Source organism: Oryctolagus cuniculus, chromosome 7 (assembly GCF_964237555.1).
Source record: "Oryctolagus cuniculus chromosome 7, mOryCun1.1, whole genome shotgun sequence".
Lineage (NCBI taxonomy): Eukaryota > Metazoa > Chordata > Mammalia > Lagomorpha > Leporidae > Oryctolagus > Oryctolagus cuniculus.
The window spans coordinates 27225982-27251308 of record NC_091438.1 but is presented as its reverse complement, the minus strand read 5'-3'; the positions used below and the strand labels follow the sequence as shown (position 1 = coordinate 27251308).

At 43.9% G+C, this 25327-nt stretch overlaps 1 protein-coding gene and 1 pseudogene across 3 annotated transcripts; both read right to left on the bottom strand.

Annotated features, from left to right (window-relative positions):
* Positions 1-43: 43 nt before the first annotated feature.
* LOC100344999 (putative neuroblastoma breakpoint family member 5) lies at positions 44-24791 on the bottom strand. Of its 3 annotated transcripts, none has more exons than XR_011390096.1 (5): positions 24339-24791; positions 6857-7667; positions 6597-6654; positions 3919-4015; positions 44-183 (listed from the first exon to the last, which is right to left on the bottom strand). XR_011390096.1 is itself a non-coding variant. In XM_070076855.1 (4 exons), the coding sequence occupies exons 1-3, from the start codon at positions 24496-24498 to the stop codon at positions 6639-6641; spliced, it is 243 nt and encodes an 80-aa protein (XP_069932956.1). In that variant the 5' UTR covers positions 24499-24791; the 3' UTR covers positions 1253-4015; positions 6597-6638. The 3 variants fall into 3 exon arrangements, 1 of the variants encoding a protein (XP_069932956.1); XR_007924177.2 differs by having other exon boundaries at positions 7601-7667; XM_070076855.1 differs by lacking the exon at positions 44-183 and having other exon boundaries at positions 1253-4015; positions 7601-7667.
* Positions 22975-24303, bottom strand: LOC127482651 (protein FAM133B pseudogene; annotated as a pseudogene).
* Positions 24792-25327: the final 536 nt, after the last annotated feature.

Sequence of the window (25327 nt, the reverse complement as noted above, 5' to 3'; positions counted from 1 at the left end):
TTTTTTTGTTTTTTTGTTTTTTGTTTTTTTTTTTTTTTTTTTTTTTGATAGTCTTCTGTTTGGAGCTGCTTAAGCCATCAGTGTGGCCAATGATTCTCCTGCGTGCTAGCAGCTGAGCATCCATGAGCATCACACTCCAGCATGGGAAGGCTCTTCACTACAAGGGAGCATCCAAACCCAGCTCTGAAAATAACCACAGCCATCGGGATCCACGGTTATCCATGATCTTCCTGTGACATTTTGTCCCCCACAAAATGGACATCAAATAAGGAAATAGGCCTTAGACAAGAAAGTCAAAGGGCAAGATGAAGCCTATAGGGAGAATAAGATGTTTTCATTTTGTTGATTTTTATATGTTTCCATTAGTGATAAAATTACCAGGAGGGAAATGTGTTCTTATTTTTAAAAATATTCAAGAAAAATAATATTAATAAAACAACATGATTTCTAGATATTTAAGGCAGAGAAAGGAAGTCACCCTAGACAGGTGTGCATGGGAATGTAAGAGGTATAACAATGCAGAGAAGTTAAGGATGAAGGACCTCAGGAGAAGAAATGACTGACAAAGATGACACTCAGAGAATTCAGAAAACTTACATTAATATGTGATGTATTTCACATTAACACACTCCATATAATACACTAAAAGTCATGTATAATGTATGTGACATAAGACAAATGTTCCCATCCATATATATTTATCTAGTTGAAATTATTATGGAGAGATTTGGGAGATACTAAAAATAACATTAAAATCAATATTGCAGTCAATTATATGAATACATTTGAAAGGGTTAGAGTTTGGTGTAACGGGTTAAGCTACTCTTTGCGACACCTGCATCTCATGTCAGATCACCTGGGTTCACATCCTGACACTGCTCCGATTTCAGTTTCCTGAAATTGCATAACCTGGGAGGCAAAAAGGATTACCCGGGTCCCTGTCACTCATGTTGGAGACCAGGATTAAATCTCTGGCTCCTGACGTTGTCCTGGCTCAGCCAAACTGTTACGGGCACTTGGGGAATGAACTAGTGGGTATAAGATCTCACTGTAACTTGCTCTCTCTTGGATCTTCTGCCTTTCATGTTAATTAGATAAATTTTTAAACATTTAGACACTGGAGAAGAATGAGAGAGAGAGAGAGAGAGAGAGAGAGAAAGAAAGAGAAACTGTTAGACACGGAGAACCTGTCAAACTCCAGGTATAAAAACAGGCGGCAGAGTGTGAGAATTAATAATAAAATTAAAAAAAGGCAAAAAAAGCTTTCAAAACCCCCTTGTCTGCAAAACTTTGTCTGGCATCTAGCTTGCGGCTCAGGTGTCCATGGAAAGTGGGCAGAGCTGAGTGACTGAGTCAGTCAGTGAGTCTTGGCTGAGAGTGTGGGACTGTAAGGAGAAGGAACACAGAGATCAGGTAGGGGTGGGGCAGAAAGAGAGGAGTGAATAGGACAAGTGCGTGTCAGGGACCATGTAGTCCTCATTGTCAGTGAGCACTTTCCATGAGACTCTGCAGGGTGGGAGACTGGCACTCATACCTCTGGGGGTCCTCAGCTCTCCTGAGGACATGGGTCTCCTCATTCCTCCAAGGAGGGCATCACCTGTTGTGAGCCACAAGGAGTCCCAGAGGCTCCCACAGAAGTGGAGAGGATGAACAGGACCCAGATGGAATGGATGTGAGGGGAAGGAAATGCAGTTTTAAGGAGATTGGAGCAGAAGTGGATCCTAGTGGGGAGGAGACTGAGGATGTGGCCGTGGAGATGAGTGGAGTTGATGAGGTGCTGATGAGTTGACTCAGGGGTGATGTCATGGGCAGGGCCAGCTCCACACTGCTGCGGGCTCCTCTCTCTATCTCCTCCTCTCCCCCACTCACCCTCTCTCTCTTCTGGATTGTTCACATTTCCTCAGAAATATCTTTTTGTCTGTATTTTAGTTCCTGTCCCTTAGAGCACATGCTATCAGACTCTCATCATTGATGCCTGGATTCATGCAATCCCATCCCAGGTGCTGTCTCCGATTCTGTCATGTGCACATTACCAATTACGTCACCAATGTTAGAACCCCAAGTCCTGTTCTTACGAAGTTCCCACTCTGCTGGTGAAAGCTCTCACTGCCCAGTGCACAACTCTACTCCTCATTCTGCCTCTGTAGTCCTTCCTCCTCATGTGCACGTTCAAATCCAGCATCACTTCCCACTCCCTGATACCAGTCCTCCCAGGGTCAGGCTGATCCCTTCCTCACACCAACCCTGCAGGTGCCTCCCAGAGTCCAGGTTTCTATGCAAAAGCTATTTTCTTCATCACATGTGCCCTGTACATGAGAGAATTTCACCAAGTTTGTGGAAAAGTAGATAGAAGATAAGACTGCTTTGGTGCAAGAAAATTGAAATATCTGCATAGTTTTTCATAGCACACATTTTCCTTTAACTTTTTTGAGGACTTCCCCATATTTCCTTCATGCAAAGTGTTTGCATACTGACTCATCAGTTGCATGAGACCCTCACTAAAGTTGTATAATGATTCTTAGTGGGCCAAAGAGTAAATGTCTTAAATCAACCAACCTGGTTGGTAAATGACTTATCAAACCCATGTCTCCCTCACCACACATACATGAGAGAACCTGGGCAGTCCTCAGCACCCTCGGCCTCACATGGAGACCCCAGCACCTACTTGAGAGAGTTCTGTGAGGACTGAATGGGTCAAGCCTACACAGAGTGCGCCCAGCAAAGGCATGGCTCAGCCCTGATGCAAACGCACGAACATCACTTCACCTTGTGAATTGTTGTGCTCCACGTGAAAAGCCTTTGCTTCCTTATGGCTCAGGGAGACACACAGGAGATAGAAAACAGGACTGTCCCAGGATGAAGTGGCTCTCACTGCTGTAAGGGTTGAGGACAACTTTTCTCACAGCCAAATGAGCGACACAAGAGGTTCTTCCTCTTCCTATACAATGGTATGAATAAGGACTCCTAACAAGCCAATAGAACTCTTCCCAGTAGAAAGCTGGCCTGGGAGAAGGAAGGGAATGTGTCCCTTTTCTCCACACATTTTACATAGCTGCTGTCCCACGAGCATCCAGCTCACCAGGAACATTGCTTCTGGAGATGATGAGGGGAGGGGCTGCTCTACTTGGGCATAGACTGGGCCAGAGCCCCTCACGTCCACTGCTGCTGATGGTTTACGTGAAAAGTAGCTCTGAGACTAACACGTGGTGGAAGCTGTAACCCCAGACACGGAGGGAATCACTGTGCTGTGCAGAGGATGAAATTCAAGGCCAGGTGGGAGGATGGGAGCCCAGACAGCTTCACTTGGAGGGCACCCCTCAGAGGAAGCAGAGGATCTCATGTGGGGTCCAGAAATCAAGATAGCAGACCTCCAAATAGTCAGGCAAAAGTGACAGCAGTGTGGAAGGCAGGGAAGCCTGGCCGCCACTGCTTAGGGGGTTGATCAAGGACATGCAAGAGGGTGAGGGCGTCCCACATAGGAAGCAGGTCTGCAGACATCACACACAGGTGCTGTGGGGGTGGCTGTTAGACGCCCATGAGCTCCTTTTGCTCTGCACTCTGTCCTGGCTGTGGATTCATGGCCTCCACTTGCCAATGAGGACCAGGCTGACAGCGACAACAGAGCTCCAGATGCCCCTGACCTCTGTGCCTACATCTGTCTGAGCACCTGGTATAAGCTGAGATGATCTGGGGCCTGTCTGTAGACGCATCTCAGCCTAGCAGAGCAGGTGAGCACAGAGAATGTGGATGCGCCTGGGAGCACCTCGATGCACCTGCATTGTGATCAGTGAATTCAGTGCCTACATCTGAAGGAGCCGACTTCAGGGTCATCAGGCAGGAAAGTGGTGCTCCTGAGAGGATCCAGATCTGTGGCTACTCTTGACCTCATGAACCATATTTGCAGTTACAAATGCCCACCTCTATAGATTTTCCTTTGCTCATCAGCCTCCAAACACATCTCACTACCTGGAAGCCAGTGATTCCAGTTCTCCATCTTCCTTCATCTCATGGTTTTCTGGAAAAAAAAAAAGCACCAATATCCAGACTGACATTCAATAGCTCTGTCTTGCCTGGTGCACACACAGAAGCTCCTGGGCAGGGAGACAGAGCTTGTCTGAGTGAGCTCAGAAAGCACCTGCAGAACCTCACTAAATGACCTCATCTGTTGTATTTAGGGAGTGGGCTGTGCTGGTAACACAGACCCACCACGCAGAACATCCCCGGTTTAGTAGCTCATCATCATGCCAGGTTCTAAGTTTGATTTGGCAATGTTAAAATATATTCAGGTTGGGGCCAGCGCTGTGGCACAGCGGGTAAAGCCGCTACCCGCAGTGCTGGCATCCCATATAGGCGCCAGTTTGAGAATCAGCTGCTCCACTTCTGATCCAGCTCTCTGCTATGGCCTGGGAAAGCAGTAGAAGATGGCCCAAGTCCTTGGGCCCCTGCACCCATATGGGAGACACAGAAGAAGCTCCAGGCTCCTGGCTCCAGATCGGTGCAGCTCCAGCCGTTGTGACCATCTGGGGAGTGAACTATTGGATGGAAGACCTCTCTCTCTCTCTGCCTCTCCTTCTCTCTCTGGTAACTCTGACTTTCAAGTAAATAAATAAATCTTTTTTTTTTTTTTAAATATGTTTAGGTCTCCAAATCACTGGATACTGGTCCAGTTTCTTCTGGATTTCTCACCATAATCTTCTCCTCCTACAAAGTTACTTCCCCTTCACACTCAGATCCTATTTCTGTCCCTAAGAAGAAGCTAAAACCCTATGTATCACCCCACTAGGCATCGGGACTTCAAAGTGGCCACCAACTAGGCTTCTGCATTGCAATGGGGAAATCTCCCTCCATAAAGTGTGCTAGAAAAAAACCAACATTTCTACAGTAGATGCTGCTATTTTAACTAAATCCATCCCAAAGGGTTAGGGGTTCACAAATTACAATTTAAAAACACTTTGTAAGGATCAGTTGTTTGTCACAGTGGCTAAGCTTTCACTCAGAATACCCACATCCTATTTCAGAGCACCTAGGTACAATTCCTGGTCCCATTTTCCTTTCCAGCTTCCTGCTAATGTGCATGCTAAGAGGTAGTAGATGATGCCTCAGTACTTGGTTCCCTCCCATCCATGTGGGAGACCCAGGATGAGGTCCCTGGTCCCAGCTTTGTCCTAGCCTAACCTTGGTACTTGTGTGTTTTTGGAGAATCAATAAGCAGGTGGGAGTCTCTCTCTCTCTCTCTCTTTCTCTCTCTCTCTCTGATTTTGAATAAATAAAAATTACTGTACAAGTGGGTAAGGATTTCACCATTTTTAGTTCATTCATGGACAGCACCTCACTCTGGTTTTTTTTGTTTTGTTTTGTTTTTTGCCTTTTTTAGCTCATTCATGGACAGCACCTCGCTCTGTGTTACAGCTGTGAAGCAGCATTCGGTTGACCCATTTTATAGAAGAAGAAACAGAAACCCAGGAGGGAGAAACGGATCTGTTGTCCACATTTGGTAAAGACAGCACTGAGGGCAGAGCTGGACCTTCTCCTCTCAGTCCAGGCTCTTCACCCTCTAGCAAGCTGCCCGTTGTCCATCACCACTGGGTGGATGCTGCATCCTGCTCCAACGGCCACATTACCTCAGGGAGGCTGGGGACAGTGGGGAAACTGCATCCTCCCAGCCAGGGTCTTCTCCTCGCTGTTCCCACCCAGGCTGTGCTAATCTTGTGATTGCCCCAAATGTGTGGTGGAATCCAGGGTAGCTGCTAAAACATCGTTGGTGCAGGTGCACAGCAGCTCCGGGTGTTCGGTCACCTGGGCAGAGCCTGAGGGCTCTGCCTTCTGCCAGCTTGCACACCTCTGCCAGCTTCTCTCTAAGGCCTTGGCCCTGGTGGCTGTGAGACTCGTCCTGGGAGAGGAGGCCCTTGAGATGTGCGTAGAGGACGAGGCTGGCATCACTGCCCCACACAGCTGGCGTAACTGAGTCAGCTCTCGTCCTGAACTTGAATTAGGAATTGGCTGTCCTAGGTGGGGTACAGGAAATTTCCAGAATGGGATCTGAGTAATGATGGGTGATGCAGACATTGAAAAAGGATTCTGGGATACCCACAAAGCCCTCCAAGTGTGACTCTGGCTGAGTTTTCTTGGGCTCTGCCTTTTCCATCTCTTTAGGCATTTGACAGGCAGGGGCCCAGTGAAAACACCCCTGTGCGTGGCAGACTCCCAGAGGCCCTGTGACAACCAGGCCTCCTTCTCTCCATGTGGGGAGGAGATGGAGATTTTTATTTTGCCTGGTGACTTTTCCAGCAACGAAACACCTGCCAGCCAGCTAAGCTGAACCATGTAGAAAACAGCAGTACACCTCACTCTGGCCTTCACCTTCACAGAAGAGAACAAGTACAGGGCATGCCTAGACCAGGTTAGTTCACTTGGGCTGAGACGGACGGTACAAACCCCAGAGAGCACAGATGATGCAGATTGGTGGCGTGAGTGAAGCCAGGCAGCTTCCCTGAAGGCTTTTCCCAGAAATGTGGCTGCCTTTGCCCTCTCCTGTTTCTTGCCTGCTCCCACTCATTTTTCTCCTGTCCATGGCCTCCCCTGAACTCTGTTGTTACCTGGGTATCAGAGAGTTCAGTGATCCTTGATCTTTGTCTTTCTCACACCCATGAAAACCTGCAAAAGGAAGGAGAGGGTTGGAGTTTTGTGGCCTCTATCCCAGTAGGTTCCCCCTCCTCTGACTCAGGCAGTCCTGATCTGCCTAGGCCTCAACTGCAATGGGAGAGAGGACAGAGCTGCAAATGCTGCTCGTCTAGTGCAGTCTCCTGTGTGCTGGGGACCTTGGACAGCTCTCTGCCAGGGCCTGTGACCACCTTACCTTGGCTGGGCTTGTGGACAGGGTGCTTTGCCAGCTTGTGTCCCTCTGCCAATCACTCTTGGAAGCCCTGGACCTGGCAGCTCTCAGATCCATCCAAGGTGAGAAGAGCCTGAGATGCTTATGGAGTGAGAAGAAGGCATCTCTGCCTTCCTGCAGCTGCTGCTTTAGTTGGGCCAGGTCTCATGCCTGAACTTGTGCTAGAAATTCAAGTTCCCTGAGGTGGGGTAGAAGGGAAGATTTATAGCTGGAAGTCAGTGAATGACAGGCTGTTGCACCTTTGACAGAATATAAGAATAATCCTTTAAAATATTCAAAACAAGATTCTGTTGCACTCTTGGCAACTGCACATAAAGCTATTTTCATGTAAAGTACAGGAACCAGAGTCGCTCCTGAAAAATTGTAAACTTCAAGTTCTTGTGTCATCTGGGTCTTTTTGGCCTAATTTTGTGCCATGAGTTTTTTCTGGGTCTAGTTACCTTCCCTGCTGTGAAGTCACTGCCAATGACCTCAAATGAATGCATCCTGCCTTCTAACCACACAGGAAGAGACGTGATGGGGTCTGAAGTCCAGGACATCTCCCAAGACTGGTTCAGACTGACTCTGCCAGGACTAGAAAGGGGATACAGGACCTTGTGATGAGGGCTACGTCATCCTTGGTTGGTGAATGAAATTGGACAATCAGCATTTGCACTGCAAATGGGCTCCACTGCTCTTTGGTCTCTCTAGGTCCTGTCTGGGTCTTACCAGTCCATGTTATTCATGTGGGACAGGGGTTCTCTCTCTCCTTCATCATCTTTGCCATCATCATTTTCTGTGTATGAGAAATGTGCAGTCAGATATGGAGTGATTTTGCTTCACTGTTTATAAACACAGTAGCCTTTCTGCATATGAAGTCATTTATAAATGTCGATGTATGACTTAGGACACATTGAGGGAATCATACTCAAGAATCTCACATTTCATCTTTTTTTTAATATTTATTTATTTATTTGAAAGGCAGAATTACAGAGAGGCAGAGGCAAAGAGAGAGAGGTCTTCCATCCATTGGTTCATTCCCTAGATGGTCGCAATGGCCAGAGCTGTGCCAGTCTGAAGCCAGGAGCCAAGACCTTCTTCCAGGTCTCCCATGTGGGTGCAGGGGCCCAAGAACTTGGGCCATCTTCCACTGCTGGCACTTCAAGTGGCGGCTTTACCCAATATACCACAGTGCCAGCCCCTCATTTGTCTTTAAATTAATGACCTGACCTTGTTTGACAGTCCTCAAGACAAATTGTCTTTGGGCTGGAGTGTCATCATCATGGCCATTTCTGTCTAAATGTGGGGAAAATTAAAAATGTCTATTGCTGGGGCTGGCATTGTTGGGTAGGGTTAAAGCCACCGCCTGCAGTGCCAGCATCCTTTATGGGTGCTTGTTCAACTCCTGGCTGCTCCACTTCCAATCGAGCTCTCTGCTATGGCCTGGGAAAGCAGTAGAAGATGGCCCAAGTCCTTGGGTCTCTGTACCCATGTGGGAGACCAGGAAGAAGCTCCTGGCTCCTGGCTTCCAACTGGCCCAGCTCCAGCCATTACGGCCATTTGGGGAGAGAACCAGCAGATGGAAGACCTCTTTTTTTCTCTCTGCCTCTGCCTCTCTCTCTGTAACTCTGCCTTCCAAATAAATAAAAATAAATATTAAAAAAGGTCCATTGTTCCCCACATCACCAGATATTGTCCAGCATCCCTCTTGATGACTCCATCCTATCCCTTTCCTGCTACAGAGGTTGGTACCCAAGCATAGGCTCTGTATTTCATCACAGCTTTCCTATGGAGATGATCCTCTCCTCTAAGAAAAAAATCAGCCCTACCCACAGTACACACCTCACCGTATGTACACCACAAGTCAGAGAAAGAAAGAAAGAAAGAAAGAAATTAATTTGGGCTGGCACCGCGGCTCACTTGGCTAATCCTGTGCCTGCGGTGCCGGCACCCCAGGTTCTAGTCCTAGTTGGGGCACCGGATTCTGTCCCAGTTGCTCCTCTTCCAGTCCAGCTCTCTGCTGTGGCCCAGCAGTGCAGTGGAGGATGGCCCAAATGCTTGGGCCCTGCACCCGCATGGGAGACTGGGAGGAAGCACCTGGCTCCTGGCTTCGGATCAGCGCAGTGCGCCAGCTGTAGCAGCCATTTTGGGGGAAAGGAAGACCTTTCTCTCTGTCTCTCTCTCTCTCTCTCACTGTCTAAATCTGCCTGTCAAAAAAATAAAAAATAAAAAATAAAAAAAAAGAATAAACAACAACCCTAACCCTAATTTCCTCAAAAACCTGGGGAGACTCTTAGCTTCTGTTCTGACATGTTGGAATCTTTGACGTCATTTGTCCTATTCTGGTAATAAGAAAAATTTTGAACAAGCTGAAAATCAACTACTCTTACATACATGAGAGAGAGAAAAAAGGAAAACTGTCACAAAACCTGGTTACATTCACAGGTTATAACAAAAAATTGCTACTCTGCCCGGGAACTCAGGGGTAGGAAGCTACATGGGAATTTGTACTAGAACAGGAAAACCCAAGGTGTAATTGACTAATTGATGGAAGAGTGATGTAGAGGTCTAGGGGGTTAGAGAATCAGGAGGATCAACAAAGCTTTGTCAGTTTTAATCCAGGAGTCTTTGGAGCTTTTCACACTGAAGACTGGGAGAATCCTTGCATGTTTTGCAGGGGTAAGTTTAAAACAGAGTGGAAGGCACATTTAAAACTATATCCAAAGGTGCTGACAATGTGGCACAGCAGGTTAAGCCACTGGTTGCAACGCTAACAACCCATAAAAGCATGTGCTGGCTTGAGTACTGGCTATTTTGCTTCCAATCTGGATCCCTATAATCTGCCTAGGAATGTAGCAGATGAGGCTCTAGCACTTGGAACCTCACCTCCCACATGGCAGACCCAGATGGAGTTCCTAGTTCTCGACTGGCCTGGACAGTCCCAGCCTTTGTGGCCATTTGTGGCCATTTTGGGAGTAAACCTAAATTTGTATATATGAAATGTATAAAGTTTTTATACCTTAAATAAAATGTTTCTAGGTAATAAATAAATAAATAAAATTAACTTTAAAAATAAACAATGCATTCTGTTCCTGCTAAGAGAAAATTAAAAAAAAAAAAAAACTGGAAATTTACTGGATACTTATTGAATTGTAGGAAGGGAAATACCCAAGACCATTTATCCCAAGCCTTCTTTCTTCCATTAAGATGGTAGGTGAAATACCAAAAAGTATGTGTGAAGATCAAGGCCAGGCCACAGGATAAGTAAAAAAAGATAACATAGAAACATAGGACTACAGAATGCTTCCCTTCATACTATACCCAGGCAACATATTAGTCGGGTTCTTGTGTAATATCAGGGAGGATAAAAGACAAACAACTATATACCCAGAACTTATGAAAGCAGAAGTCTCCCAACTTGACTCTCACTGGGATTAAACATGACAATAGGTCTGATCTGATTTCATCATCATTTAAAAAAAATCATCTATTATTTTTCACTTTATGTTTCTGTGTGGGAGCAAACTGTTGAAATCCTTACTTAATGTATACTAAGCTGATCTTCTGTATATTAAGATAATCGAAAATGAATCTTGATGTGAATGGAAGGGGAGAGGGAGTGGGAAAGGGGAGGGTTGTGGGTGGGAGGGACGGTATCGGGGGGAAGCCATTGTAATCCATAAGTCGTACTTTGGAAATTTATATTCATTAAATAAAAGTTAAAAAAAAAAGAAAGCAGAAGTCTCAAGAAAAACCGAGACAACTAAGGATATGAAAACAAGAACAGAATATGAAAAGTTAGCTGTTTATACATATAGCTATAACAGTCACTAAACTCAGCTTAAACTTTAACCAGATAACCAGAAAATATCACCAAAAGACATACTGATCTCAACTCATGTCACCCAGTACCCAGTATCATTCTGGCTCTTAAGTAAAATAAAACAAAACAAAGACACAAGGGATTTTTAAGAGACAGATCCAAGAATCAGAGTCACACTCAACTATGACAGATATCTCAGAGTTATCATACAGCATGGACTTTAGTAGGGAAAGTGGACAACATGAAAAACAGATGGATAGGCAAACAGAAGATGGAAATTCTTTGCATGAATTCAAGAAAGGCTAGAAATAAAAACAACATAACGGAACTGAAGAGTGCTTTCGATGGGCACATCTAGTAGCGTGACTGTGGAAGGAATCACTGACATTGGTCAGGGGCATGGCCTTCGGGAACAACTGGACAAGGGGTGCAAGCTGGAGGAACATCTTTTCAGCAACTTTACCCCAGGTAATGCAAAAACAGAACCTGATTACACAGAGATGGTCCAAAATGTCAACAGAAACTTCTGCAGTGAATTACAAAGGGGAAAAATAATGGGAAAAAAATGAAAAAGCATAATGTCCAGGAGCTATGAGATGTATATGTTTAGGTGCAACACAAGCATAGCGGAGCAATGGGGAAAAAGAGAAAGGAACAGAAGTGTAGGAAATAATGCTAACTGAGAATGCCATGAAATTGATTATATGCTAAACCACAGACCCAGGAAGCATTGAGAACAGGAGGCAGGATAATTATCAGAAATCTTCAGTCACACTATGCTGCAACTTCAGAAAATCAAAACCAAAATCTTAAAACAGGACCTGGAGTGTCTCCACCATGGCCATTTCTGCCTAACATGGAGAAAGTTAAAACTGTCTATTGTTCCCCAGGTCACCAGATATTTCCAGCATCCCTCTGGACGACTCCATCTGTCCCCCACTCCTGCTACAATAATGGTGCCCAGGCACAAGGCTCTGTATCCATCACAGCTTTCTCATGGAGCCAATCCCTTTCTCTAAGACAAAAAAACAGCCCTAACCACATCACACCCTCCTGAGGATCTTACAGGACCACATCAGCTTCTACAGCACTAAGTGGGAACATTCTCTGCAGGGAAAGTATTTCAAGGTGAACCTCTATGTCTTGTTCCTTGACCAACTCCACCTAGTGAGAGTTGCCAGCATTTTGGAGTGCATTAGTGAATATTCCTGATTTTGGTGCTGCAGCTACCATGAAAGGTATTCAAAACCCATGTCACATATCATAGGTGAATAATCAGAAGTTTAGAAAGGATAAATCTGAAACTTACCCACTCTGAGAAAAGACAGCACCAATGACAGAATGTAGGGAACTGTCACTGTTAGTCCAGGGCTTTCTGTCACCCTACAAACACCTTCTTCCCTCAATGTTGGCCTGCACTCCTGTGTGTCTCCTCTCTCCCTTCCCATCCAGACAATATTAGTCTTGCCATGGCCCCAAACACGATGTGAAAGGATAAACCTGGTAAAATCCCCTTAGTAGAGGTGTGGAGTCCTTTGGGGGCCAGGGATCGTAGAGTGTCTTTGTATAATCAGGCTCCACACTTGCTGTACTTGAGGTAACCTTGCTGGAAAGGTGTTCTTCCATCTTGCACCCTTGTCCAGTTGTTCCTGAAGGCCCTGCCTCCCAACTGATGTCAGTATCATCCTGGGTGAAGAAAACTGAGACGCTGATTGCGAACCAAAGAGGCATCTTTGCCTTCCTGTAGCTGTGGGTATATCTGGGCCAGATCTTGTGCCAGATCATAAATTAGGGCATCATATTTCCAAAGGTAGGTAGAAGAAAAAGCATCAGAGTGTAAAATATCAGTGATAAGGACATAAGAGAGATTTCTGTGAGTACATCCTCTGTGGGCCCTCAAATGTAAATCGACCTCTGCGTACATTATTTTCTTTATTTACATATAAAAGCCAGTGAAATCCTGAGCCATTGTACACCTAGATATTACACCCTCTTGGATTTTCTGTTCATCTAGATAGTTTTCTTGACAACAAGCCAGGGTCAGTAGTGCAGACAGCGAGTGTTCCTGCTTTGTTGATTTTAACTGAATGGGAGAAAAAGTAGAATGTGTGAGTGTCCAGATATATAGGCAATCAGAGTTCACCTCACTGATCTATCATACAATGTAATTTCAGAAATCAAAAACAAATGTTAACCATCATAGGAATATCAAAGACAAAAGAATATGGTTTCAAGAGAGCCTCTGTGGTTGTCTGACGGGAAGAAATGGATATAATCAGCAGATCTGTTACCCCCTGGGTCCTCAGATGAGATCCATGACTGTTGCCTCAGTTAGTATGAACAGTTGTTAAAGATCAGCTACCTGCAGGCCGGCGCCGTGGTTCACTAGGCTAATCCTTCGCCTTGCGGCGCCAGCACACCGGGTTCTAGTCCCAGTCGGGGCGCCGGATTCTGTCCCGGTTGCCCCTCTTCCAGGCCAGCTCTCTGCTGTGGCCAGGGAGTGCAGTGGAGGATGGCCCAAGTGCTTGGGCCCTGCACCCCATGGGAGACCAGGAGAAGCACCTGGCTCCTGCCATCGGATCAGCGCGGTGCCATTGGAGGGTGAACCAATGGCAAAAAGGAAGACCTTTCTCTCTGTCTCTCTCACTGTCCACTCTGCCTGTCAAAAAAAAAAAAAAAAAAAAAAAAAAAAAAAGATCAGCTACCTGGGTGACATTGGATCTTGCCCTTTCAAGCTTTTCATTTTTCTGTAAACAAAATTAGACAGAGCCAGTCACATTACAGAGTCCTTACTGTTCAATGGCAAAGGTGCAGATATACATACTCTCTGGCAAACTCAGGACATTGTGGGGGCATCACTGTCTCTTGATGTATCCTGTGAGAACTGAGTGGCCTCACTTTCCTGAGCCATCCAGTGGACACTGCCTGCTGTGATACAGCAGCACATGCCCACCTCCTAAACTGAGGCAAAGAGTTAAACTTACATTTTTCCCATGGTATCACAGGGGACTGGCCTGCTATTTTCTGGAGGTGTCATTTCAACTTGCCCCAGCAGATAACCTGCTTGCTATCAGTTGGATGAACACTGACACTGATTATTAGACTGATGGGTACCATGTATACAAACTCTCAAAAAGGACTAACCTTTAGTGCTGTTCAGAGCACCATGATTCGTAGACATTTGCCAGTCTGGCTGTGTAAGGGAAGGGCCTGCCCCACACACAAGCTGATGCTCTCCTCCATTTACCTTCCTTTTCTTTCTCTCTCTCTTTTTTTTTAATCTTTAAACATTCATTCCATACAAATTTGATGACATATATTACAAAGCTGGTAATGACACAACAGAAAGCTTACACTTTAGCTTTTCTTCGAAAGTCTCTCTAAGAAACACTGACACTGTGTTAACCAATTCTTTATCATTTGTGAAGTTAACAATTGTCTGTGTCAAATGCAAACAACAGAAATAAAAGAATAAGTGAATTGTAATTGGAGCTATTTTGGTTTTTGGAGGGAAAGAGTTATTTATCTGAAAGGCAAGGGGAAGACACACACACACACACACACACACAAACACACACACAGATCTTCTATCCACTGCTTCACTCCCCAGATGGCAGCAATGGCTGGGGCAGGGCCAGGGTGAAGCCAGAAGCCAGGAGCTTCTTTCGGGTCTCCTATGTGGGTGACAGAGGCCAACCACTTGGGCCATCTTCCACTGCTTTCCAAGGTACATTAGCAAGGAGATGGATCGGAAGTGAAGTAGCTGGGACTGAATCAGTGCCCATATAGGGTTCTGGCATATCAGGCAGCTCCTTAACCCACTGCACCACAGCACCATCCCCTGCTATGATCATGCTTATACTGATAACTCTTCATTTTTATGAGGGAAAAAGTCATAATTTATCTCTAAAACACATGAAGTGAAAGATATGATTAAAATACTACAAGCTACTTATCTTTTCAAAATACTGTAAACTTATTTAGTTCATTTTTATTTCTCAATGATATACAGGGGAGGTGGGCCTTGTGGCATGGTGGTTCAACAATTCACATCAGACTTCCTGGGTCTGAGTGCCATCTCTGCTTCCAAGGCAGCTTCTTGCTAGTGTACCTGAGAGCCAGTAGATGATGATTCAAGTACTTGAGTTCTTGCCACCCACGTGAGAAACCCTGATAAAGCTCCTGGCTTCAGCCTGGCCCAGCACTGGCCATTGCAGCCATCTAGGGAACAAACTAATAGATGTAAGCTCTAATCCTCTGCCCCTCCCTCTCTGCAAATCTTCCAAAATAAATCTTAAACAAAATTGTAATCTGGCTGTACTGGTGCAGAAGTTCAAGTGGATAGTTATGCTTAAGCCTAAGGGCCTACACTTTTGATCATGACTTAGAAATTAAGAAGGGCAAAAGCTTTGGAAAAAAGGAATACAACTCATCCCTTTGCTTTCAAACAGTATCTTCTTTATCTAAGACTACAGGAAATGCAGTTCTGATCTAGTAGTATATGTTCTTATTTACATATTATTTAAGAGAATTGCTTTCAAATAATAAATTATGGTATCAAACACATACCAGAAGTAAATATCGCTAAAAATAATTTCACTAGAAAATGGTTTATTTTTGAGATATGCAAAATTTCCTTTTGAATGCTATAAGAACTAAGCTCTGCTAAGAAAGCAGCAAATGACAGCAGGTTTTTATTTTATTTTTTTATTTATTTGACAAATAGAGTTAGACAGCGAAAGGGAGGGACAGGGAGAAAGGTCTTCCTTCCATTGGTTCACCCCCAAAATGGCTGCCATGGCCAGCGCTGCGCCGATCCGAAGCCAGGAGCCAGGTGCCTCCTCCTGGTCTCCCATGCGGGTGCAGGGGCCCAAGCACTTGGGCCATTCTCCACCGCCCTCCCGGACCATAGCAGAGAGCTGGACTGGAAGAGGAGCAACTGGGGCTAGAACTCGGTGCCCATATGGACTACCAGCGCACAGGCGGAGGATTAACCAAATGGGCCATGGCACCGGCCCCAGCAGGTCTTTCTTATAACGTGCTGCACTGGCTGAATCTGTAGGACAGATTTCAAGGGCTACATGAGAACAGGACTGGAAAACATCCCCAAATTATAGCGCCTGAGGAACTTAGCTAATTCAATACCCAGCTGGATGAAGAGAACAACAAAGGCAGTCCACGATGGGAGTTTCTAGGGCGAGAGGGGCATCTGTTATCCTGAGGTCACACAAGGAAAAATGGAGGTGCCCAACAATGTGACAGTGGCTGTCACTTCAACATCTAAAAGTACCTTCTTTGAGAATTATCAGTCAGCATACAAGACTATGTGCTAAGGTCTTTCAGGACAAGGATTCCCGCCCCACCCCCAATTTGTTAAATTCCATTGGCTCTGCCAAAGACTGACACTTGCCCCAAGTAAAGGATCACACTGCTTCTCCAACATCCACAGAGTCTTGGGTGTCTCCACCAGTCCCTTGGATCAGAACAGACATCTGCCACCATCAGTTCTGTACGAGGGGACTCAGGGAACTGGCTCCAGGAAACTGTTACCATTTGCAAACTCTGAAATTTCAACTTACCTATCATGAAATCAATCCTCAACTGGCAGAGAATACTTCAGCACCTAGGCTGTCCCTGTATGTTCAAGCTATTCTTCCCACATAGCTAAGTCCATTTTAGGACACCTGATGCATCCATAATTGTATGCCTGTTTTTCTAATTCTCCATTTATTTAAGAGGCAGAGAGACACAAGAAAGCACTCCATCTGCTGATTCACTCCCAAAAGCCTGTCAGGGTCAAGACTGGAGGCAAGAACCAAGAACAAAATCCAGGTACCCCCATGTGGGTGGTAGGGACCCAACCACTAGAGCTGTCACTCTACCTCCAAGGGTCTGCACTGGCAGGGAGCTGGAGTCACGAGCCAGAACTGGGAATCAAACCTGCATACTATTACATGGGTCACAGGTATTTTAAACACTAGGCTAAATACAATTTAGAGGTTATTTAATTTTAAAATAACTGAATTTTTAGGTACAGAGGTGGTAGGCATTGTCAGAATGGTTAAACCACTGCTAAGGATACCAGCATCCCATATTGGAGGGCCTGAGTTTGAGTCCTGCCTGCTTCTGATCAGCTTCCTGCTTATGTACACTCTAGTGATGGCCCAAGGAACTGGCCCCCTGTCACCCACATGGGAGACTTGGAGTTCTGGGCTTTGGCCTGGCCCAGCCATGGCTGTTGAAGGCATCTGAGGAGCTAACCAGTTGATGGAAGATTCTGTTGCTTTGCCATTCAACTAAACTCAATGTATTAAGGGCAATCAATGAAATAATATTATGGAATGGCAATCAATGGAATAATATTCAATGGAATAAAGAGAAAGAGGTAGACATGGGATAAACCCATTTTTCTGTCCAGAGACTCATCAATTTCTGTCAGTTATCCCAGCTCCATTATCTAAATAACAAGCCTCGTGTTTATAAAACTGGTGTAAGATTATTCAAGCAAAAGGGTAGTTTGGTGGAGGAATAGATGTTCTTAACTTGTACATTATAGTAACTTTGGAATAAACATAACGATTATTTATGTATTACCAAGTCAAATTCTTGTCATGCCTTATTAGGATACCATTAAGGATGCCAACAGAAGATCACCATCTGGAAGGAATACAATTTTCTGCCAATTCGCTATCTTCCCCAGTCTAACAAAATGAATAGCTGCTACTCCAGGGACATAATCTTCACACACGGCACCAGTCATGTAAAGCCAGACTTCTTTTTTTTTTATTTGGTAAGGCAAAAATGTTTATTCCACACACTCACAAAACTTTTGAATTTTCCCTGCGTTAGCACACAAGTGGGCATGTAGCTTATAAGGTATACAATAGCATGCTTCCAATTTACCTAGGAGGCAAAGTGATGAGTGATTATAATAAGAGCAATAAGTAATAAACATAATGTTTACTATATTGTCCTGTTTTGTGTCAGAGTTATTTCACTCAGCTTTTCCTTCCGTTACTCCATTGGTTTCCTTTCTTCTCCATAATGTGCTTTCTTTATTTGAATTCCAGGACACCCATTCTCTGTTTTCTCCTACTTCTCCTAGCTGCTCTTCCTCCTTGTTGCTAATTCTTTCTTTTTTTCCCAGCCATTTGATGCTGTGAAAGGACTTAGTTCATGGTCCTCTTTGTACTTAACCCTCACTTTCTTGGTGATCTTATCAAACTTCATGGCTGTATGTTGTGAATCTCTGACATATAAGGGTACTTCAAAAAGTATGTGGGGGCAGGCATTTGGCTACTGGTAAAGGTGCAAATTAAGATTCCTGTGTCCCACATTGAGCACTGGGGTTTAATTTCCTTCTCTAGTTCCAGCTTTCACTAATGCAACATCCAGAAGGCAATGGTGATGACTCCAGCAGTTACGTCCTTGCCACACATGTGGAAGAAGTTGATTGAGTTCCTGGCTTCAGCCTCAGACAAGTCTTGGCTGCTGTAGGCATTTGGGGAGTGAATCTCCCTCTCTCTCTCTCCATGAACTTTTTGAGGACACCTTGTCACACTACAGGAGCACAAAATCCAAGAGGGCTCATGCATAGCATTCATGAATGATAGAGAAACCACCTGAAAGTATGACTTAGAGACACATGGCTTTATTCTACCTAGGGGAGTGGCCAAATGCAGCTGGTTGGTCAGTAATCCATACCACCTGGCCAGAGTGCACAGCATTAAATAGCAAGGACAGGTTGCTAGTTAATGGTTCAAATAGCAGACATGTTCCTCAGTGTTCTACAAGGCTATCAACTCAAAGACACAAGCCAAAGCCATATCTGATTTACATTTGCCCTCCCCACCAGAATCTACTTAAGATGCTGGGGTGAAAGCCAGACTTTTACATTCACAGCAAAAATGGGCCTGGTAAATTACCTCTTACATTTTTTCAGAAGAACAATTCTGAGAAACTTTCTATGGAATATAAAGTAGCCTTCAAACACTATTGTGCATTCAAGAGCACAATAGTATAAATCACTTTAATTAGGAAAGAATATGCAGCTTTAAGCATAAAATTTAAAGGAATTTCTCAAGAAATGTCTCATTATGTACAGTTCAGCACATGCTCAATCAGACTTACCCCTAATGGTAGAGTTAGAAACGAGCCAGGGGGTTCCAACTCAATCCCATCAAGGTGGCATGTGCCAATGCCATCTCACTAGTCCAAGTGATCAGTTTCAGTTCATAACTGATCATAATGATAGGATTAAGTGTCAAAGGGATCACATAAACAAGACTAGTGTCTGCTAATACTAACTGATAGAATTAAAAAGGAGAGAACAATCCAACATGGGAAGCGAGATACACAGCAGACTCATAGAATGGCAGATGCCCTAAACAGCACTCTGGCCTCAGAAACAACCCTTAAGGTATTCGGATACGGCTAAAAAGCCCATGAGCATTTCTCAGGCATGGAAAGCCAAGACACTGTGGCAAGAAAAAATGACCTAAATGAAAGATCTCTGTGAGTGAGATCCCAGCAGAAAGAATGGGCCATCAAAGAAGGAGGTACCTTTCTCTGAAGGGAGGAGAGAACTTCCACTTTGACTATGGCCTTGTCTAAGTAAGATCAGAGTTGGTGAACTCAAGAGGCTTCCATAGCCTTGGCAGCTCATGACAAGAGCCTCAGGTGATTACTGATGTCATAAACAAGAGTGTCATTTTGTTAAGTCAACAACAGGAGTCACTGTGCACTTACTCCCCATGTAGGATCTCTGTCCTTCATGTGTTGTACTATGTGAATTAACGATATAGCTAGTACTCAAACAGTACTTTATGCTTTGTGTTTCTGTGTGGGTGCAAACTGTTGAAATCTTTACGTAGTATAGAGTTGATCTTCTGTATATAAAGATAATTGAAAATGAATCTTGATGAAGAATGGGATGGGAAAGGGAGTGGGGGATTGGATGGTTGCAGGTGGGAGGGTGGTTATGGGGAGAGAAAACTGCTAATCCAAACGTTGTACTTTGGAAATTTATATTTATTAATAAAAGTTTAAAAAAGTGTTATTTTTACAGCTGAAGACTGAGGGATATGTCTTTATCTTCCTGCTTGATAGAAAGACCTAACAGTGGTTCCTGTCTCTGGAACTTCAAGGCACCCACAGGGAGGCAAGAACACAGCTACCTGTAGGTAAAATAGCTATTTATTCAGCCTCTTGTTGTGTCCAACGGTTCTGTGCAGGTACCACTATAATCAGCACACCATTTGTAACAGGCAGGATTGCAAATCAAGTTATGTTTAATGTTACCTGATTATGTAAAAACTGTAAGGTGAAAATGACACATAATTCTTTTTAACATTCCTAATAAACAATTCAGCAGGAGATGTCAGGCACAAAATCTTAGTAAAATATGACACAGCAAGAACAATAATGTCATTCGCACTTAAGTTTAACTTGTCATAATTTGTTATCAATATACAAAGACAACAAACATTTTAAATATTATATTTACTAAGATTCTGGCAATAGCTTTATGTAACAAGACCACTGCATACCATCCTGCCACTCAACTTGTTTATGGTTAACTCTCAGCTTCAGTATGAAGCTGTTTAAAAAAAAATGAAAATCCTGCTTTGTACATGCTAAAGATCTTGGCATGCATGCCATTAAACAAAGTAATGAATCTAAGAAAGCAAGTGTAAGGAGTTAGTAAAGGCTAAACATTGCAGCCTAAATGAAATTTGTACAAAAAGTAACTATCACTGTTTAAGTAAAATTTTCCTGACTGATTAAAACTTGACGATATAAAACATGCATTTTAAAAACTTTAGCTATCAAATTCAAAAGTTCCAGTATCTACTTGAAATGCTTTCTTTCCAAAACCAAAGTGAAGTCAAAATTAATTCAAATGGCATCCATTTTGATGTTAAAAATATTCAATTCTTGTTCAAGTGGAGCTAAATCCCAGAGACTTGGGGGCTTTCTCATGCTGCAAAGGACCTGTTTCTCTGGAGAGTCCCAGGATGAGCTCAGCAAAGGGCAAGAGTGCTGTCTGCAGCTCTGACCACCCCATGAAGCACAGCTACTGTGCGCACAGAAAGAGGATATGGAACTAGTCATGGAGCTCCAATCCAATAAGAATTGGTGGTATAAATGCCATCTTCACTGTTAAAATGATCATATGAAATGTTAAAGGCAACAGATAGATAGGTCTAAGTTTAAAAGGGATGATATAAATAGCATCAAGTACCCGGTAAAAATAATATAATTAAAAAGAAAGGAAGGGCCAACATGGGAAGCAGTCCACACAGCAGACACCTAGAATGACTTTCTCAGTAAATAACACTCTTACCTCAGAATCAACCCTTCAGGCTTCCTGGTTGGGCTGAAAGGCCTGCTAGAGCATTTCAGGCATGAAAAACCAAGACTCTGACAAAAAATATCCTACACGGAGGGTCTCTGTGAGACCTCAGAGGAAAGAAAGGGTCATCAAAGAAGGAGACACTCTTCTCTGAAGGGAGACAAGAGCATCCACTTTGCTTATGGCCATGTCCAAATAACGACAGTCTATGTTCACAAAAGGCTTCCATAGCCTTGGCAACCCATGGCAAGAGCCTCAGATGATCACTGACGTCATAAAAAAGTGTTAATTGTTAAAGGAACAACAGTAGTCACTTGCTCCCCATGTAGGACCTCTGTCCCTATTGAATCATAATATGAGAATTGAATGCAAATTCTTTCCCCAAACTGTACTCGATATGTTGTGTGTGGGCATGGGTGCAAATTGTTGAAGTCTATGATTAGCAACAAGTTGGTCCTCTGTATATAAAGTCACACTAAAAATGAACCATAATGAAGAAGGAGATGGGAGAGGGAGAGGGAGGTAGGATGGGAGCTGGGGGTGGGGGCAGGTATGGGGGAAAGAACCACTATATTCCTAAAGTTGTGTCTATGTAAAAATGCATTCATTAAATGAAAATTTAAAAAAAAGAGGATGTGGAGGATGAAAGACATGCTATTCTGCTAGCTAAGGAGATTGTAATCCCTCCCCCAACCCTGACCCTGACCCTAAAAACTCCTTCTCCAGGTCAATAAAAGCATACAAGGGATAAAATTACAATATGCTTATCTACAGAGTAAGGATTCTGGAATATCAGTGGAATCCCCATTTTAAAAGTTTTAACTAGATAATATTATGCATGTTATTGTCCTTTCTTCCATTCTTACCAGTATGTGCCCATTTGCAAAACAAAAATGCTAATAATCAGTGATAGTCCTATAAAAGATGTTAACTCTGTTTAGTAATTGACTGATCTTGCTCTAACCTTAAAATTTTGTGATTATTGACCTCTGTTGCATTTATTCTAAAACCCCCCAAAATTATGTAGCCATCTCAAATATCAACATTACCCTGGTGTATTCACTGCTGTATGTTCTTTGTTGCTGTTTTATGCCTTCATATTAGCAAAATATGAAATTCTGTGAAAAAAAAACTTTAAAAAACCCTTTGATCTTAAAAAAAAAACACTCCCCCTTCTGTAGCAGGAAACAAATTGCTTGTTCTGAGAACTTTCCCATCAAGAATTTAGTAGAAGCAGGTATACTTCTATCATTTTGACGTTTTTGTTAATGTTTCCAAACAAGGTACTTTGAAATCAGAATCACTTCTTATCATTTTCATATACTTCTGATGCTCTTCATCACATTAGTGATCAGAAATGAAGTGTAATTCCCCAACCCCTGCCCGCAAGAGCTAAGTAGGATCTTACTGTAAGTTGAAGGGAGTTCTGCCCTAACTCATGGATTGTGAAGAATGAACTGCTGTTGGGTTTGATTGACTGTCGATGGACTGTGGTGTGGCGTATTGGAGGCTATTGAATGCAACTTACAATGCTTAATAAAAATCTTTATTCTTTTAGTATAAAAAAAAGTTTTAACTAGAATCATCTGGTCATTTCTGACTACATCTTATAGACGTATCCAGAGCGTTTCTGTTGCTTTTATTAGATACTTCTAGTCATTCTGTTAGCTTCATTCCCAAGTATCTTAATCACTAGGTATGACTGCAGTGTCTTATCTCCCAGAGTTATCAAGCACTAGAAGAGAGAAAACAGGTGTCAGGCAGCAGGCAACAGTCAGGGCCCTTTCACACAGTGGCATCTGAGTGGTTACTGCAGGAATAATTCCAAAACCAAGAAAGTTCATGTGTTTTAGTTGACTATGCCATAGTTTTCACAGTTGAAATTTCCTTACACATTGCACTTTATAGGGATCATGATTTTTCAAGTCAGGACTTGAAAGTCAGGACTTTCTTATGCTTCTTTTTCTTTCTTTTTTTTTTTTCTGTTGCTTTTTCTCATTCCTCACTGCTTTCTTCCTTTTTGCACGTACCTCCTCAATGTAATCTGATTCTGACAAGGATTCAGATCACAAAGGCTTATCTTCAGGTTGCATCTTTCTTTTTTAGCTGAGTCCTTTAATATTCTTTTCTTTCTCAGTTGCATCCTTTAATTTCTTTTTCTTTTTTAAACTGTCCTTACTGATTCAGTTTCTGACATGGAGCTTTCAGGAGATGAATGTGGATGCTTCTCTCTCTTTTTTCCTTGTTTCTTATCCTCATCTTCACAAACCAAAGCAATGCTAGAGGAATCAGAGCTCGATGAAGAAGATGAACACCTACCTGATTTCTCCTTTTCTTTTTTCTTTCTCTGCCTTTTTTGATGAACTTTCACTTCTATTTAATTTCTCTCTGTGGTTTTCTAGCTCTTTTTTCCACTCCTCATTCATTTTTTTCTTCAAATTCAGCCAAAGCCTTGGAGCCTTTCTTTTTTTTTCTAGTTGCTCTTTTACTTCTTCCCAGGTAGGTCTTGGCCGATTCAGATAATCCTGGATTGTTGGCTCTGAAGACTGGATTGGACCCCTTGATCTGGCCATTGTTATTGGATTTATACAGGCCACCTGATTGTCCCACTTACCCATAGCGCCCGCCTAAGCCAAACAGCCAGACGCGGAAGGAGACCAGGCCAGAGAGCCTACCCTCCTTTTCAATTTGGCCTTACGTCTCGAGTTTAGACTCTCAAGCTCAGCCCGGACCTGCCGGCCATCCTGCATCCCCAAACATTTTCAACCCAGGGAGACACGGAGGACACTGAGACAGATTCTCTCGCATCCCAGAAGCACGCTCCTCACCACAGGGTGTCCCATGACTCTGCTGGTGTCCCAAGGAGAGCCTGTGTCGCAGGAGTAGGACTTCCCTCCCACAGGTGTAATCCTGTTGTTGAGGATGTTGCCGATGGGTGCTGCGGTGTCAGAGACGAGCAGAAAGTTTCATGTTCCTCTAACAGAGGTCCTGTGGAGAGGATTGCACTTCCCTCAGCACCACCAGCTCAGTGCTTTGCCAACTGGGCTAAAAAGGAAGCTTGAATAGACTTACAGGAAACCCAGTGTCTGCATGATCTCATGCAGTACAAAGAAGATTCCACTACAAGACTATTTCACCTGTTTCTGAGACAAAGAAGGTGCTCTGTGCTTGAACCAGGAATCAAAATCGGCATTTTACCCAATCCCACCTTATGCCTCATTTCATTTCTCAGAAGAAAGAAAATCATTCATCACTTTGGTTTACAGTTTGTGTAGCCCTATGGAACTTACCATATTTCTGTAGCTGGTTGGCCAGGGCATAGGCAATAGTCTCAGATATAGGAAACCTCTCTTTGAGATCTTCAGACTCCTGTTGACTCTTTACCAGCTGGGAGCACAGGTCCTGGATTTCCACCCTTGAATCTGATAGAGCCCTGGAAGACCCTGCCATGCGGATGTTTTTGACAGAAGAGGTAGATTCAGAGGCCACGGAGAAGAAACCCAAACATGTGATAGGTTAAAACAAATGAAATCAAATAGCTTCAATAAGGACTTGGGGGTGACAATAACTGTCAGTCTTACTGTGGAGAATCACTGATCAAGTAATTGATCAAACACCCAACAGCACCTGGAAGTCCTTAATCGCACAAACAAGGATAAAAATGCCAGGGCGCAGAGCTGACAGCACTGCCTGTAGTAAGCCTCTACCAGGGTGAGGAGGTAGGGTCCAGCGTACCAGGTAACAGTCTGGAGTTTCCATAACAGAATTAGAACTTGGAGGGCATCATGGAATCTTAAGTACCCCTGCTTTTCAGTTGGCAAAGCCAGGCTGACGCCAAGGCATCCTCATCTTTTCTGAGGTACAAGTGAGGGGGAGCACCTCCTCATCCTCCAGTATCAATAGTTGTGTACCCTTGTGTGCCAATTCCATAGACAAATTTCTTTCCACAAACATCTAAGCATATTTTCCATGTTCCTTCTGAGTGTTGAGAACAACATCAAGGCAGAAAGGGTTTGCCAACAAATCTTACATTCTTCTGGGCTATTAAGAAGTTACCTCGGCTGGCGCCGCGGCTCAACAGGCTAATCCTCTGCCTTGCGGCGCCGGCACACCGGGTTCTAGTCCCGGTCGGGGCGTCAGATTCTGTCCTGGTTGCCCCTCTTCCAGGCCAGCTCTCTGCTATGGTCCGGGAGTGAAGTGGAGGATGACCCAAGTGCTTGGGCCCTGCACCTGCATGGGAGACCAGGAGAAGCACCTGGCTCTTGCCTTCGGATCAGCG